Here is an 18,732-nt window from a genome sequence, read left to right as displayed (position 1 = left end):
TCTGTTTTTAACAGTAGTCAATGTGCTGAAATGGCAGGCAATGGTAGCATGGTGCTGCGGTATAGGGTTCCTATAGCGTCAGCTACTGAGTAGCGTAAAGTGAATCTATGAAAAGGAACTTCTCATTCTCATCTCCCCTTAGCAGGGAACCCCAATGCCTTTGGTTTGATTTCCATACTGAGCTGGAAAAATGTATACCTTGCACTGTAAGTTGCTTTTGATAAAATAATCTGAAAAAGGCAAAAATGTAACTATGGAGAATATGGATATGCTATTTACGCATGAACTTTTCCCCTTCTCAAGCTTGTAAACACCCAACAACAGGTTTTGAAAGTGCTGTAAACTCACATATATAACAATATGATAAATACTGCACTTGTTGTCAGTATGAGTGCCGTATATACCAAGGTAATTTAAAGAAACTCTTTATTTTTCTGCACAAGACATAACATTTTCCATATTTCTTTCCATATACTTATTAAAATACAATAACTGTGTTAATTTCTTCACTATCAATTTTTACGGCATACACATAGTGAAATAAGAACGGCAGTATGAGGTTATCTTAGGGTCAGCATTATATTGTCTGTTTGCTCAGAAGATGCTCAGATGTCTTTCTATCATTCAAGGAGGAGTGGATCAAAGCATGTCCTCTCAGACACTGGGAGTTAGCTGATGTGATCTGTTGGAAAATTTGACAATTAGAGACATTCTATGAAACAAAAATGGTTAAATAAATTTCAGTCGCTTTATTTCAGTGCTCTACAGTGCAAGTTATTCACATACATTACCAAGTGGAATTATTTTTTTTTACTTACAGAACTTATATCCAACCAAGCTACTGAAAACCTCTTTCCTAAAACCTCTTCTCAATATCAACAACTCTTTGTTTTCTTTAAAGGAGATCTATTATGCCCCTTTTTACAATTTGTAATGTAAGTCTCAGGTGTCTCAAAATACCCCACAGATTATATCATTTAGAAAATGCCTATTTTGAGTGGAAACAGCATGTCTCTTTAAATGCAAATGAGCTGCTGCTCCCCACCCCCTTTTCCAGAATAGGGTTGTGCCTTTACAGCTTGTTCCTCTGATACTCTGCTAAAAAACATCTGTTTGGTTTTTGATTATCAAGTCTATCATGCTGAAATCATGCATCTTTGCTGGAACTGTCGCCATAGGACTGATACAATGTAGTCACTTGCAAAAACACAACGGTGGTGCCATGAGTGGAAACCATGAGCAGATTAAGGGCGGTAATATTATAATAAGATCCCTTTCTACATCACAGGGGGAGTGAAATCTGACTAGGGTGGCCATATGTGCCATGTATACGGAACACGTCCTGGCAAGGATTTTTATATTGTCTACAACATCCAAAGTAGTTTGACCAATAACATGCAGGTATTGTACATAATCAACCAATCGTGGCGCGAGAGAAGGATCAAAGAGATGCAAATACGCGAACATGTTTGTTCGTTCGTTCGACTTGAAGCTGCGCACCCATCGTTGTATGACACCAAAGTACCGCAAGAGCGATTTGAAAGAATAAGGAGCCGTCTGGTCTGCTCTCTAAAGATCTTGTGAAATAATGTCATACAACGATCTGCAGAGTGCAATCAGCCAAAACCTGGATATTTTAGGCAATATAGGAATCCTGGCAAGGGTGCGTCCCATAAAAATGGCCCATATGGTCACCCTAAGTCTGACGTGCTCGCTTTTTCACAAGCTTGCAGAGAAAGGCTTACCAAAAAAAATTACTGAGTTAATCTTTTTCATATTTCCTGGGTTGGTAGATGCACCGGGGACCCGATCATAGCACTTCAACATGGAAAAAGTCAGTTTTTCATGATATGTCACCTTTAAGACACGTCCCTGTAACTTTTAAGCTTGCAGTTATCAAAAACACAGCATGAACTAAGAGAACCTGTTAATTAGGGACCAATCTCAAATCTGCCATCTAACCTGATGGTATTTCTCGTCTGACACGGCTACATCTGTCTTCTAGTGCCATCAGATTTTACTACTATGTCATATCTATCAAATGGCTACCACTGTCAGTATTTTTATTTTGTTACTGTACTTAAGTACATTTTTCAAGTATCTGTACTTTACTGGAGTATTTTTATTTTGGGAAACTTTTACTTCACTACATTCCAAATCATAATATTGTACTTTTTATTCCACTACATTTCAGAAAAGCATGTTCTTCCTCGTTATTTTGAACTGGAGAAATCATCGTGCACTACGAGACGTGATAGAGCTGTCCGATTCCTGAACGAGCTGATTCTTTTCAATAAGCCTGTTAAATCATTCGCAAATCACACTGAATGATTTATTCGTGAATTGGATTGAGCGGATTGCAGCTGTTCTCGAGTCAACAACTCGCTGATTCAAATAATCTGGTTTCAGCGAGACTCCAGTTAACAATTTACTGAAACAATTTGCTGTTCTAAATTATGATGATTGGTGATATTTTATATGTTAATGATATTAATTAGGAGTCGTTTACAAGGCAGAGAGCTGAAACCATTCAATTGCGCGCAAGTTCAAGATAATTTGCAATTCATAGATTTCACATCTGAAAGAGGCGCATACGCTCGTTTTCTGTTCGTACGTTCATTCTATGAATCGCACGTACGCATTTCTGAGAAACGATCGTAAGATCAAATTTAGGACGGTTTCTGCGCAACAATTTATAAATGAGGCCCCTGATCCAGTTAATCAAGGTCTTCATGATCACTAGAAACTTCCAAGCAGGTGTGATTTGGAGCTGGTTGGAGCTAAACTCTGCAGAGCTGCGGCCCTCCAGGAATTGAGTTTGAGACCACTGGTATAAAATTGCAAAATAAATCAACATTCATCAATCACTACTTTTAATACTTAAATATGTTAAAAATCAAGTACTTTTGTACTTTTACCCAAGTAAAATTGAAAAAGAGTACTTAATACTTTTACTGGAGTAATATTTTATTAGGGTATCTGTACTTTTACTCAAGTACTTGATTTGTGTATTTCGTCCACTTTGTGTAAATGAAGAGATATCTTATCAAACACATGTATGGACTGCCACAGGGCTCAGTATTAGGTCCTCTGCTTTTCTGGGGACATAATCAGGAACCAATGAGTTTACATGGAGGTTCAGTAAATTAGCTACAGTTAGTTAAAAATTCAGCAGCTGGACTGACTACTAAGCCCAACAAATACAAGCATATTTTATTGTCAATTTTATTGTCACTTCTATCACAAATTAAATAATAGTAGTTTAGATGCCTTTCAGAAAAGATGGCATCCACTGAAAAGATGGCCTACCGCTGTCTACACCTTGGTCTTGCGATGAAAAAGTGAAAAACAACTACCAGCTATACTGCAAGGCACACTGACCACTGCTTGCACCATCTTGATCTTAGGATGGAATTCAAAGAACATAAACTGTTATGTATGGACCCCATAGACCAGGCGTGTCCAAATCCTGGTCCTGGAGGGCCAACATCCTGCAAAGTTAGCTCCAACTTGTGAATTAATTCTAGTGTGTATTCACAAACCCTTTCATATTCAGTTATAGTTTCTGGCATCACAAGCCCTCCTGGACTGCATAGCATGAAATACAGACTGAAAGGCAGGTCAAAACATCCAACTGCTGCTAGGGCATGATAGTAAACTACTACTCTAAAGTATCTGCGAGGATTTCCAGTCAGGATTTAGACTGTATCATAGAGACTGCTCTCATCAGAGTTACAAATGAGCGGCTCTCTATTAGTGCTCCTGGATCTTAGCACTGCATTTGACACTATCGACCACAACATTCTTTTGTACTGTGAAAGATCCCATACAAATACAATTGACTTGACATTGACAATAAAATGATTATTTCAATATTAGATAAACTGTTGCCCATAGTTTACCTTGACTAACACATAATCTCCAGGTGTAATGGGGACCATCTGAGGTTTCTCTGGCTGAACAGGCAAAGCAGTTCTAGGAAAAACCACTTTCACATTTCCATCATTTCGACCACAAAATTCCTCAAAAGATCTTTTACTTTCCTGTAAAATATCAAGAAAGAATTCTGTAAGAGCTAATCACGTACCTGTACACATGTAATCTACATATGTACTGGATATCTGTTTAGCATTTTCTATGCCCAAGCAACACTACAAGTGTTGGAGAAAATGAAGCAAAACATCCTGAAATATTCTGTTATACTCACTCCTTCTACCAACACCAGCTGTGTGCTGCCAATAAGAGCCATGTTGACTTTAGCTGCCTCATCTCTAAAAACAGAGATGAGTTCCTCCAGACGGCGCTGTTTCACTGGTGCAGGAACATCATCTTGCAGCCGATGATATGCATGAGTTTTCTAGAGAGAGATAAGAATGGAAAAAAGCCATACTAATTGTCAGAATACCTCTTCCTATCCCAGTTTTTAATTATTCTATACAGTTTGCTTTGGCTCTTGGGCTAGGTACCAGCAAATATAATTAAGTTATGTTTATTAGTGAAAATACATCTCTAATAAAACCCTAAGTGACTGACATTATCATGCTGAAAAAAAACCCAGTACCTTACTGATGAAATGATTTAGAGCAGAGTAAAACTTCAACTATATTCACTTTAGACATTTCCACCACTTGTACTGATTTCCATTAATAACAATGATGTACCATTGGAACTATGCTTAAAAAATTGATGATGAATCTGGCAGAAGAGCAACAATTAGATCAGACCTTCCTCATGCTGTAGGCGAAGAGAAAGCCCACATTATAGCCCACCTCCCTGACAAGGGAAAGTGTCTGCTGATGGTCTTCTTCAGACTCTCCACAGAATCCTGTGATGAAATCACTGCTCAGACTGACTCCTGAAACGGGATTTATCAGGGACAGGGAGGAACATCATAAACCACTACACTTTATTTAATTCACATCATATCATATGAAAACATGTCTCACAACTTTGCTAGACATTAGTTTTGAAACTGTTATTTGGAACATGTTCTTGTGTCTTATTAACTCTTTATTTTGTCAAAATTAAGACATTATTTCTCACTAATGCTAAAACCACCAGACCTCAAACCACAACTAAATAAAAACAGTATATACATTTATTTTTAATGTATTCATGTGAATAGCATTTACTATCATGTCTTGACAGATTGTTCACTTAAAAAATATACCTCTCTGGTCTCACTTTATATTAAGTGTGTTTTACTACTATGCTTTTACATTATACAATTTGATAATGTAGTTTATTGTGTACATACACAATATTCTGCAAAAATATTGCCAAGACATAGATTCAAGTATGGTTGGGGTATATATTTGTCCCCATTCCACTGCCTGAGTCTTGTGTTTTTCAATGTAAAAATGCATTCTGTGTGTATAGCTGCTAAGCACTAGTGACATGCTCTACATGATGCTACTTCATAAAAAGCCCAGCATGCTCACATGTGAGCAGTTATTCGTGCACTGTCATGTGGTCAGATCATTTTTTCTCTTAACTTCTATCACTGACGTATTGTCAACATGTCTAATTGAAACAATTGCTAATATTTTATTCAAAACAAAGCCCCACAACAACAAAAAATTATTAGAACACTAGTATTTTCACCAGCTAAAAATGGTTTTAAGTTCAGATGTTCTAGTGTAAATGTCCAGATGTTCTAAACCATGTTCTTTGTTGTCTTAATGCTTTGGCAATACAAAATGTATTTTTGTCATGCCAATAAAGCTATTTAAATTGAACTGAAATTGACAGAGAGACAGATGGAGAGAGAGACAGAGAGAGAGAGAGAGCGAGAGAGAGAGAAAGAAAGAAAGAAAGAAAGAGAGAAAGAAAGAGAGAGAGAGATTAACAAAGGCCAAAGGCCTAACTCAAACCGTCAATAGCATCTCTCTCTTTCTCTTCCTTTAAAGAGCTACAATGTCTTTCTCTCTCTGAGGTAACATTCTACATACCTGTAGATGCAGGGAACAATTAATGTGTATGTTTTATCATATGCTTCATCTATTTTGTAACCAATTCAAATGTAATCATAACCAAATATTGTTATTAGACTGTTATTTCAATTATAAACTAGTTTTGATTCAGTATTAACATCGAACTGCTATCTATTGCAATACAATCAAGTCACACCACAGAAATGCTCTCCCACCTATTATGCTATTCTAATTGTGCTTATTTCTGTGTATAAGGTATATGAAGCAGTGGGTGCAAATAGACAAGAATATATAGATAAATATGATAAAAATGCGATATATAGATAAATATGATAAAAAATATATATATATTTTGTTAACTAGGCTACTGGATACAGCATCAAAATTAAGAGTAATTCCAGTGAACATCTTTAATCCCAAAAATTGTAGACTGCTACATCTGGTTAAAAGCAAAAAACAAATTACTACTTGTCTTACAAGAGTAAAAAAGTCAGTTTTAAATCATCCTATACTGTCAATTTACTTAAAACATTGAAAAATAGAATTGTCATTATTTATAATTATTTGACAAATTATTTGAAATCAAACAAAGATAGCAAGTACCTCTGAACATGTTTGACAGATAATACAAAATAATTCCTTGGTACATGAACGTTTTTGTCAGTTTTGTAAGTAGTTCTGTCCCAGTACTAATAATAAGTGATTATCAATTAGCATATTGTATAATGACAGCCTACCTGGAATTATTTCACGAATGTTTTCCACAAGATCAAGATAAGCCTCTCGGGTGTAACTGAGAAAGAATAAAAAGACAGTTTGAAGGAAATTAAATTACACAGTACATCCACACAGTCTTGGATTTCAATAAAAATGAAGATAAATGCAGTAAATATGCTATAAAAAGATCAAGTTAATTGCAGCAAATAAGGCATTTCATAAACAGATAGGGCTGGTTTTTCAAAACAGACATTAAATTCTTGTATTAATATTTATTTATTTATTATTGCATTAACATCATGCCCCATGACTTCAGTTATAAAAAAAACAAACAAAAAAACAGGTTGTATAAATAATCAGCATTTCTGACACTGGTATTTCTCAGGGTGCTTCTATGAGGCACAAGAGAGAGCGTTTTGGTTACATATGTAACCTTGGTTCCTTGAGTAGGAAACAAGACGGTGCATCAGTAGCTGATGCTATGAAACATCCTCCAGACTGGTTTGATCTCATAGAAAGACAACAGTAACTCAAATAACCATTTGTTACAACTGAGGTGCGTAGAAGAGCATCTCTGAAAGGACAACACGTTGAACCTTGAAGCAGATGGGCTTCAGCAGCAGAAGACCACACTGAGTGTCACTTCTGACAAACTGAGAAACTGAGTCTACAATGAAAGCTTGGATCCATCCTTACTTGTTTCAACGTTTTAAGCTGGCGGTGATGGTGCTAATCCTCTAGCATCCCAAATAAATTCATACAAATAAAAAACCTCTCCCTTCCTAGCATGCACTCTCTGTTCTCTGCCATGTCAAGCGCAAGATGGGTTAAGACATGCTTTTTTGAGTGGTAAAAAATGGCGCAAATACCAGTAAATTGACTACTGCAAACCTTAGTAAATTATGTCGCATGATTCATTCAAATACTTTCCTCCCGTAATTTTGCATCTGAAATGGAAACTCCTAAAAATGCATATGCAAAAAGATCAGCTGCAAAAAGGACTGTGTTAACACCTTTTCATCGCTAATTTTTCACTGCTTGTCTTTAGTATACCTGACAGTATTTTATTTTAACACCAAAAGAGGTTTTGTGCTGGAGCAAGCTGTTAGTAAATCTGGTCCATGATGTTGTGATGTGAAGCATTTTGCACATGTTTGGGCCCCGTGTTGAATCTGTATCACAGCGTGCAGGTCACTTGCAGTGCAGACATGATGTGATGTAAAGCGATTTCTGCACTGTATTAAGAGAGAGAGGAGGCAGTAGCGGTGACTCCCTTGAGTTGTCTGTGAATTGCAGTCTGACAGAAAGATTTCAAATCATTGATTTGATCCATGTAGATTAATTTACTCATCAACCCATTTTGCTATTACGAATGAATGTTTGCGGGAACTTCCTGATTTATAAGCACAGAACCTATGAATGAATGAATGTATGAGGCATTTATATAGCGCTTTATTGTGTATTGCAATACACCCAAAGCGCTTTACAATCATGTGGGGGGGGTCTCTCCTCAACCACCACCAGTGTGCAGCATCCACTTGGATGATGCGACAGCAGCCACAGGACAACGGCACCAGTGCGCTCACCACACACCAGCTACAGGTGGAGAGGAGAGAGTGTCATAGAGCCAATCAAGTGGATGGGGATTATTGGGAAGCCATGATTGACAAGGGCCAGTGGAGGGAATTTGGCCAGGACACCGGGGTTACACCCCTACTCTTTACAATGAGTGTCATGGGATTTTTAATGACCACAGAGAGTCAGGACCTCGGTTTAACATCTCTTCAGTTCTTACCCACGTCTCATAGCATGAAGAACCCGACTGCTGCCGCTCTGTGCTGGGAGATGGATCTGCTTGCAGATGTTCCTTCTCTCCTGAATTAACTGTAACACCTGATTTAACACAAAAAAGTATACAGTTAGATTAAATACAATAATTACGGGCAAAATGACAATCAACAAACTCAAAACCTGTTTACAAACAAATATCACCATTACAGAGGGATCAACGCAGTAAATTTATCCAAGAACCCAAATCATAAAGGAATCTTAGAAGCCTGACAGAGGGCAAACAGGATAAGTGCAAAAATTACTTGTCATGGCCTAGCTCTACGTTATTGCTTACTAAAAAAAATTATCTAACTTTACTGATTATACTCAGAACACTAGATTCTGATTATCAAATGTTCTGATATTTCTCAAAAACAACCAATTCTTCACATATTAGGCTCTATTTTACAGGTACTATTAAAACATTTTAACATGTTAAGTGAACAAAACGTATAAGGGTGTATTTTAAATTTGTTTGTCTTTGTTAAATCTGCTTGCTAGGAACTGTTACTCTTCACTGATGCTTTACGTTTATTAAGCAGGATAATGTAAAGTCTATATTTTGGGTGGTACCTTGAGGTCTGACTGGTCTAAACTATAGCTTTGAAAGTGCACAGTGATGACTTTGATAAGAAAAAACAGTCAAGTGCAAGATGTGGAAGATGTGCGGTGTGAGTTCTTTGTGCTTTAGTTGCCTGTATTCTAGCACACTGTCACAGGAAGAGTGAAACATGTATTTGCATGTTACTGTGCATATTTAAGTTTAAATATTATGTTTAAAAACATATATATCTGATTAATCTCAAATAGTTTGTCTGCAGGCAAAGTGCTTCAGTTTACCAGCTTTCATTCACTCTTCAGCTTCAGCTCAAACAGCAATGACCAACAATATTGACGATCAATGGTTTATTTCAAAAACTCATTTTCCTTAATTTTTTTCTCAAAATAATGATGATGCATAATTAATAATCTAGCAGTGTTATTTTTCATCATATTTTCCTCATAATTCAAAACATTTAATTATGGTCATGACGTGCATACGATAATGTCAATGTACATTATATAGTCAATGTAAATAGTTTTGGTGTTGTATCTCAGTAAATTATTGTTTTTAGTCTAACATCTTTACAAGGACCTGACAGTGTAATCAGAAGTTAAGAATCACATCTATGTAGGTAGAACTGTTAAAAATGCTTCTAGAAAAGCAGAATGCATTTCTGACTAGAATATCCCATTATGTTGGGCTCCATAGTACTTACCTCATCAGGGAAGTCTTTAGGATGTGGTGAGGTAAAGCGTATCCTCATGTCTGGATCAATTTGGGACACTTTGTCCAAAAGGTCTGAGAAGAGGAGGCCTCCCTGTTTTGTGCGGTACACGGTCTTGAAGCCTCGGCTGAGCTGAGTACTGCCCTCAGAACAGATAAAGTGCTGTTCAGACAAGTCTCTATAGCTGTTCACATTCTGCCCCAGTAGGGTCACCTCCTTCACTCCCTACACACAAACAAACACACTTTACCTCACCATCATAGATCATGGGCTTTTATTTTAGGTTTATTACGTCCATATTGCACAGTATTGTAAACTCAACCCTTTTACCTGATCTGAGAGCATGCGGACCTCCTCCAATATGGAAGACAGAGGTCTGCTCCTTTCTCTGCCACGAGTGAAAGGCACTATACAGTAACTACACATGTTATCACAGCCACGCATGATAGACCTGGAATACCAAACCAATATGTCACATTTTCATTGCTGTATGAGTTTTATTTCATTTATTCAAATGTCTGAGTTGGGGATGCAGAATATATACAGGTGCATCTCAATAAATTAGAATGTCGTGGAAAAGTTCATTTATTTCAGTAATTCAACTCAAATTGTGAAACTCGTGTATTAAATAAATTCAATGCACACAGACTGAAGTAGTTTAAGTCTTTGGTTCTTTTAATTGTGATGATTTTGGCTCACATTTAACAAAAACCCACCAATTCACTATCTCAACAAATTAGAATACTTCATAAGAGCAATAAAAAAAACATTTTTGGTGAATTGTTGGCCTTCTGGAAAGTATGTTCATTTACTGTATACGTACTCAATACTCGGTAGGGGCTCCTTTTGCTTTAATTACTGCCTCAATTTGGCGTGGCATGGAGGTGATCAGTTTGTAGCACTGCTGAGGTGATATGGAAGCCCAGGTTTCTTTGACAGTGGCCTTCAGCTCATCTGCATTTTTTTGGTCTCTTGTATCTCATTTTCCTCTTGACAATAGATTCTCTATGGGGTTCAGGTCTGGTGAGTTTGCTGGCCAGTCAAGCACACCAACACCATGGTCATTTAACCAACTTTTGGTGCTTTTGGCAGTGTGGGCAGGTGCCAAATCCTGCTGGAAAATGAAATCAGCATCTTTAAAAAGCTGGTCAGCAGAAGGAAGCATGAAGTGCTCCAAAATTTCTTGGTAAACGGGTGCAGTGACTTTGGTTTTCAAAAAACACAATGGATCAACACCAGCAGATGACATTGCACCCCAAATCATCACAGACTGTGGAAACAACACTGGACTTCAAGCAACTTGGGCTATGACCTTCTCCACCCTTCCTCCAGACTCTAGGACCTTGGTTTCCAAATGAAATACAAAACTTGCACTCATGTGAAAAGAGGACTTTGGACCACTGGGCAACAGTCCAGATATTCTTCTCCTTAGCCGAGGTAAGACGCCTCTGTCGTTGTCTGTGGTTCAGGAGTGGCTTAACAAGAGGAATACAACAACTGGAGCCAAATTCCTTGACACATCTGTGTGTGGTGGCTCTTGATGCCTTGACCCCAGCCTCAGTCCATTCCTTGTGAAGTTCACCCAAATTCTTGAATCGATTTTGCTTGACAATCCTCATAAGGCTGCGGTTCTCTCGGTTGGTTGCACATCTTTTTCCTTCCACTCAACTTTCTGTTAACATGCTTGGATACAGCACTCTGTGAACAGCCAGCTTCTTTGGTAATGAATGTTTGTGGCTTGCCCTCCTTGTGAAGGGTGTCAATGATTGTCTTCTGGACAACTGTCAGATCAGCAGTCTTCCCCATGATTGTGTAGCCTAGTGAACCAAACTGAGAGACCATTTTGAAGGCTCAGGAAACCTTTGCAGGTGTTTTGATTTGATTAGCTGATTGGCATGTCACCATATTCTAATTTGTTGAGATAGTGAATTGGTGGTTTTTTGTTAAATGTGAGCCAAAATCATCACAATTAAAAGAACCAAAGACTTAAACTACTTCAGTCTGTGTGCATTGAATTTATTTAATACACGAGTTTCACAATTTGAGTTGAATTACTGAAATAAATGAACTTTTCCACGACATTCTAATTTATTGAGATGCACCTGTATATACACAAGAAACTTATTTTTTTATTTATTGTTTTCTGACTGACAAAATTGTTTTACTGGAAAGATCTACCAGAATAAAAATTACTACCAATTCACTAGATATGATTCTTTGATCTATTCCTTTTTTCATTAACAGGGCTCCGGACTGCAACTAAAAACACTACTCATTTATCAGCTCAGCCCAATAGACAGCACAGAGTGAGCTCAGAGCTGGTGCGCTTACACACAGATCTGTCTTGACACCATTATTAAACAATGCTCCAAGAGCCAGTGAGAAATTACTGAATTTGGTCCAGAATCAATAAATAGCACTGCGAGATACAGTGAGAAGAATTAATAAACATCACTGCGAGATCCAGTGAAAAATGCTTGAATTCGGTGCAGAAATTTGTAATTTTGGCATGGTACATTCATGTTATTATATATTATAAATATATTCATGTACACACTGCAATAAATATACATGTTATAGGAATAAGGAAATGTAATTACAGTCATTTTTGTTGTAAAGCTTCGGCAGTTTTTTGCATTTGCTTTTATAATAAATGCTGTTTTTCATAATAAATACCATAATAAAACATAATAAAAAATGTTCAAGCAAAGAAAGGAGGTGTGGTTTCAGTAACCGCAGTAGTGTTGTTGCAGCCATGTCAGGCAGACGCTGTGTGTCTCTGTGCGAATGCAAAAGCACTTTATTTGTCCTTCCGAAAGTAGATGCAGTTAGGAATCATTAAGATTACTTACAACAGAACAGCACAACCCAAATGGTTGAATTTGTGCAACGCATTGTATGGATGACAGTTTCGTGAACCTAGGAGAGTACAAGGCTGGCTGTGCAAAGGCTATTTCTTTAAAAAAAAAAAAAAAAAGGTACATTCTTACTTTTCTATGACAATCTGGCGCTTCTGAATCAGCGACTGTATGTTTTGTTAATAGTTTAAGTATTTGCTATTGACTGTTCAAATGCGAGTTTTGCGCCTTGTAGAGTATCGCGTCGTGTGTGTGTGTGCACGCGCGTGTGTGAGAGAGAGACGGTCACACATCACAGTAGAGTCAGCTTTCTTAATCGCAGCTTGTGTACTGCAAATACAAACTAGCTTCATCACTGTGTCTGTCACGTGACTCTGTTCCCCTTTCGGGCTTGAACTGATGGTAAAACTAAGGACATTATTAACTGTCTACATTTAATTTGAAAGCTGAAGCTGGCGATTATGGAAAGGGACGTTACATTTCCGACGTGTGCTTGTGGTGTTCGGCCAATCACAATGCAATGTGTCAGCTGGCCAATCAGAGCAGACTGCGCTTGTCGGAAGGAGGGGCTTTGTAGAAAACGACATGTTTGAGAGAGGCGGGGCATAGAGGAACTACAATAATTGTACAGTATTTGAAAAATAATGTGTTTTTTGAACATTAAACATATTCTGTTACACCAAATACACAAAATAATGATCTTTAAAATAGCATCATATGACCCCTTTAAGAACTGTAGAGTCAAATGGACAGAATCCAGTTCATTTTTGTATTTTCTGTTTTAAGAAAAAAGTACACTTTTTTACATTTTATACTTACTATTTTTCACTGTTTCATGGTTACTGTAGTTAATTTACATCAGCATCCCAACTTAAACTTTGCAGTATTGTGATGTTCTACAAAAGCTAGCATAAAACAGGACATTACTCACACAAAAGCACTGTGTCCCTCTGGAGTCTGATGGACAGGCATGACATCAGCGTAAGTCTCCTCTAATGATAACAACACATTACTGGCCCTCTGACCTCCGTAAGCAAGAGATAGCAACCGGGGCAGATCTCGGTATGCGTCTGGCCCTGCCAGAACATCCACCAACTTCTCCTGCTCAAGTAATCTGGTCTTCAGTCTTTCCGCCATGCAACCTACAGAAGGACATAAGATACATGCATCAGGGCTTGACAAGAAGTTGATGGAACTGTAACTTGCCCAATCAGGGCAGGAACTGTATCTCTGCCAACAATACATCTCTCATACATTTCATACGAAATATGTTGCAACAAAGTCATTTACATTTTTTTCCAGACAACATAGTGGCAGGGCAAAAACCTGCACTGCTCCTTTCTGTTGAGCCACGTGTGTGCACATTTACACTTTTCTCTCTAGCAGAAGAAAATAAAAAGGAACCGTCATAATAGTTACCTAGGACACCTATTTTTAATAAAGGCTTGTGTTTTTGACACCTCTTCTTTAAGGCAGTGAGATGTTTGAGTCGGTTCCAGATTGTTTGCTCTGCCTTTTCTCTGTCGAAGGAGAAAAACAATTAAACCCTATATCTGAAAGCAAATTGCATTAGTATACTTATTATTTAATGGTTAAAAAGGGAGTCTTTCTTACCTTATAGAGCAAGTGACAAGCAGTACTACATCTGCCTATAGAAGAATATCAGACGACAATATTAAAGCATTCATGTAATGACAGAACATGAACCATATTCTGCTATTCTGACTGTATCTCAGCCCTTTAAAAAATTCACCATGGTAATCTACAGATGTTTCCATGATGACTTTTTATTGGGTAAAATTTGCAGTACCTCTGGCAGCTCATGTGTCCGTGAATATCCTGCTTTCTGAAGAATGGACCAAGCAATTTCAGTGTCACTGACATTCATCTGACAGCCGTATGTTTCAAAATACACTGAAAGACATTTCACTTGTCAACATCATGTGGCATAAATATTTATACCAAGAAAGAATTTAGACTTCAAAATCAGTGTAATGTGGCAACATTAAAAGAAAGAAAAGCGCCTCAAAAAAAGTGTTCACAGGTAAAGTACTTAATGTATTGTATGTGCTGTACATATATAATTCTTATATACAATAACTTTTAAGAAGCTACATTTGAATAATAACAATAATAATTTATGTAACAAATAGTTAATTAAGTTGTTAGATATAGCCCAAAACGACGAAGAAATAATACATTTTTATTGCTGTAGTCTAATAATTATTTAATTATTGCTGTTAATAATAACAGCCAAAAATAAGACATTAACTGAAAAAGAGTTTTGCATATCGTTCATCAGACACTAATACATGTCAATCTCTAGAAAAGAGGTCCCTACCTTTCTGTGATCGTGCTGTTGTGCATTCAGGAATATGGTACTCCTCATATTCATATTCATCACTGCAAGGATCATAGTTTTTGTCAGAGCTCTTGATGAAATCCTGAAAACTGGGACCACATGCCAGTTTATTCTTTAGCTGCATCACTCTTTTCTGATCGGTAGAGGATGGCTTAGAGCAATAATATCGGTCACATGTGTCCCCTTGAAGGCGTCGAGACAAACATTTCCTAAAAGTAAATCTACAGAGTCTGAAACTGCTGCTTATGTTCATGTCTCACTCATTTAACTGAACACACTTAACAGCTAAAAACAAAGAAACGCATCACTGAACCATGACACTAATCATAAACGATTTATCTCAAATAACTACTCCAATAGATCTAGTGAAATGAAGAAGAGAGTCCACTGAGTAAGAGTAGTTTATGAATGTCAAGCAGCGGAGTACATGTTTAAATGACGATGTAAATATGGCGACGCCACTGTGATATATTTCAAAATAAAAGTCAGGCTAAAAGATTACCATAAAATAAAATATCACAGCTACAGTTACAGATTAAAGAAATAATCTTGGAGCCTCTTTCAAATATCTTTTTTTTTTTTTTTTTTTTTGATAGTTGTGTACGGAGCCCCTAAAGGGACATTGGCAAAAAAAAAAAAAAAGAAGACTTTCTCGTGCGCACGAGATACTATCGCGTGCGCACGAGAAACTATCGCGTGCTCACGAGAAACTATAGTTACAGTTTCCTGTTGCATCACTTCTGCCATCTTACACAGAAGAAAACAAGAGCATGCATGTGCATGAATTAGCCTAATTGAGATCTATTTTGGCCTTCAATACTAAAACATTGTGTCTGTTCTTGCATTCGGACACAGATAAATCATTACTGAACAGCATAAGAACGGCTTTTTCTCTCAGGCTATATTCCACCTGAACAATACATAGCCTAACATCTCAGGACTGTCCATCTGTACATAACTTCTCAAAACTTTTCATCTGTAAAATAGCACATTCATAATTCTTTCTATTTTCTCTATAGGCCTATGTTGTACATAACCTAAAACATTTGCACATTCATAATTCTATTTTATCTATATTTTTATTACCATAGTTATTGTTTTTTAATGCATTGTCTATTCTGTTTATTATTAGCCTTATATTTCACTCTATTACCTTAAATTATATGCATGACTACACTCTCTGTACTTTCTCCACTGGATGCTCCTGTCACCAAGACGAATTTCTTGTGTTTTTGTGCATGTAAACACACTTGACAATAAAGCTCTTTCTGATTCTGACATTTAAAACGCATTTTGAGGTCTAGAAGGATTGGTAGCTACAGTATAAAAGCTCAAATTTTAGATTTCGATATGGCAATAGCCTATTGTCCCACATACAACTCTAAAAGCCAGTCAAATATGTATATAATCGAAAGCGATTATTTATTTTTGATAATTATTACTTTACTTCAGTTTGGTTTTCAATAACTGCTGTTAGTTTCGTTTCATTTTGTTTTTATTTCTTTGACATTTCTTTGACATTTCTTTCTTTCTTGATAAATAAATGCCTTTATTTTCGTTAAATACAGTTCTAATATAACATATTTTACCGTTTAAATATGTATCGATATTTCATTTACTTCTAAAATGCTTGTTAAACGAGTTTAAATGTAATAAATATTGTATTCATGTTTAAACAGTAAAATATGTTGTATTAAGAACAGTATTTAACGGAAATAAAGGCATGCAGGCAAATAAAGAAAGAAAGAAATCTCAAAATAAATGAAAAACTAAAATTAAACACAGTTATTGAAAGCCTATAACTACAATAAAGTAATAATTCTAAAAAATAAATGTGACGAACATTCTAAAATGAGTAAAATGAGTCGGAATGCGCAAATTTTCAAACATATTATTTTCACATTCTCCATTTAAAATACCTTCTAAAATTATATATGACTTGTTGGAATCAGACAAAAAAATGACTGAGCTACAGCCGTTTGAAGGCAATAGAGGCGGGCAGCAGATCTGATTTCGAGAAAAATCGAGTTAAGATTACAAAGCAAAATCACCAAGCAACGTTGCATATTTTCCTCCAATTATTTTCTTAATAATAATGACTATATATTTATCAATCACAATATAGCTATTTTTTTTATCTTTGTTATTCAATATAAGAACAAATATGCAAATAAACGGTAGTTTAATCAAGAGCATGCAAGTGATTCCACATTTTCTTTTTATGTATGATTAACATTGAGACCGATCTATATTAAGACCTACTGTAATGCATAGATCAATACCAAGCGGCAACCTCCCGCTCCCTCTAGTGAAACCAACACGGAAGTGACTAAAACTGCAATTCATCGACTGGCCGCTGGAGGCTGGCTCCAAAAGGGAGTCAATCCCATAGGCTCCCCATGTTAAAATGCCCAACTTTACAGCAGAAAAAAACATGTTTATAGCCTGGTACAAAAAATTATTTTGGTCTATATAGCTATATAGCTTCGTGACAACTGTGAGGGGGGTGAATTTTTTTATAACTCATCCGTTTAAATTATATTAAGCCTTAAAGTTCTGTATAATTAAGGGCGTGGCCACTTGAGTGACAGGTGGACTGCCGCTCTGCTCCAGAGTGTGAAACTTTTGTATTTGTACAGAAAAAAATTATTATAGGTAGGACACTGGGAATCTGGCAATTAGATGTTTTAATGAAAATGATCTCAAACTTGATTTTTACGGCTATATTGATATTGTACTCTGCTTTTGCACTGTCTGCAAAATGGTAACTGATGTTATACTGTGTTCTGCCTTGGTTTCTCCGGGGCTTTTCTCCATGATACAACATGTTAAACACATGTCCCAAAACGATCAATAACTAATTTTCGACCAAAAACCAAAAACGAAGTTATGGTGTTTAGTCTTTGCACGGCAGCACTGCTGTCACTATAGAGGGGCGTGGTTTCAGCTCAGCTTCACCCACGTCCCGCCTTTTTGGCCATTTTCGATTATCCGGGAGTGACGCGCGGTGACGCGCTTCCAAGATGGCGGCGGCCGGCTCCGCCCACTTTAGGCTTCAAAAACGCTTTACAGAAACCTACGGGTGACGTCACGGACACTACGTCCATTTTTTTTACAGTCTATGATCAATACGCAATAATTGTACTTTATAAGGGAGATCGCGCACTCGAGGAAAGGCGCGTCTTGTGCACTCGCTTTGCAAATGTCAGCGCGATTGTATTGTTTTCGTCAGCATATGTTTGAAAATCTTAAGACATGTTATATTAGGAACTGTATTTAACGAAAATAAAGGCATTTATTTATCAAGAAAGAAAGAAAAATGTCAAAGAAATGTCAAAGAAATAAAAAAACGAAAATGAAACGAAACTAACAGCAGTTATTGAAAACCAAACTGAAGTAAAGTAATAATTATCAAAAATAAATAATCGCTTTCGATTATATACATATTTGACTGGCTTTTAGAGTTGTATGTGGGACAATAGGCTATTGCCATATCGAAATCTAAAATTTGAGCTTTTATACTGTAGCTACCAATCCTTCTAGACCTCAAAATGCGTTTTAAATGTCAGAATCAGAAAGAGCTTTATTGTCAAGTGTGTTTACATGCACAAAACACAAGAAATTCGTCTTGGTGACAGGAGCATCCAGTGGAGAAAGTACAGAGAGAGTGTAGTCATGCATATAATTTAAGGTAATAGAGTGAAATATAAGGCTAATAATAAACAGAATAGACAATGCATTAAAAAACAATAACTATGGTAATA

At 36.7% G+C, this 18,732-nt stretch overlaps 1 protein-coding gene across 1 annotated transcript; it reads right to left on the bottom strand.

Moving 5' to 3' along the window:
- Nucleotides 1–58: 58 nt before the first annotated feature.
- Nucleotides 59–15,410, bottom strand: cdk5rap1 (CDK5 regulatory subunit associated protein 1). The gene is made up of 13 exons (XM_058791588.1): nt 14,948–15,410; nt 14,417–14,520; nt 14,221–14,255; nt 14,026–14,126; nt 13,538–13,748; nt 10,079–10,199; nt 9,740–9,973; nt 8,446–8,543; nt 6,671–6,726; nt 4,725–4,855; nt 4,208–4,357; nt 3,903–4,043; nt 59–682 (listed from the first exon to the last, which is right to left on the bottom strand). Exons 1-13 carry the CDS (start codon nt 15,219–15,221, stop codon nt 578–580), a joined length of 1,761 nt encoding a protein of 586 aa, XP_058647571.1. The 5' UTR covers nt 15,222–15,410; the 3' UTR covers nt 59–577.
- Between the last annotated feature and the right edge of the window lie 3,322 nt (nt 15,411–18,732).

Source organism: Onychostoma macrolepis, chromosome 11 (genome assembly GCF_012432095.1).
Source record: "Onychostoma macrolepis isolate SWU-2019 chromosome 11, ASM1243209v1, whole genome shotgun sequence".
Taxonomy (NCBI): domain Eukaryota; kingdom Metazoa; phylum Chordata; class Actinopteri; order Cypriniformes; family Cyprinidae; genus Onychostoma; species Onychostoma macrolepis.
The sequence above is the reverse complement of the archived record's forward strand: the minus strand, read 5'-3'. Positions and strand labels throughout refer to the sequence as shown.

Bases quoted from the DNA above. Each gene is read 5' to 3' on its own strand.
- cdk5rap1 (XM_058791588.1), bottom strand. From the start codon at position 15,221: ATGAACATAAGCAGCAGTTTCAGACTCTGTAGATTTACTTTTAGGAAA. The intron at 14,521-14,947 runs GTAGGGACCTCT...AATGTCTTTCAG, and splicing joins AACAGCACGATCACAGAAAG to TGTATTTTGAAACATACGGC. The intron at 10,200-13,537 runs GTGAGTAATGTC...TTGGTATTCCAG, and splicing joins GAGGGACACAGTGCTTTTGT to GTCTATCATGCGTGGCTGTG.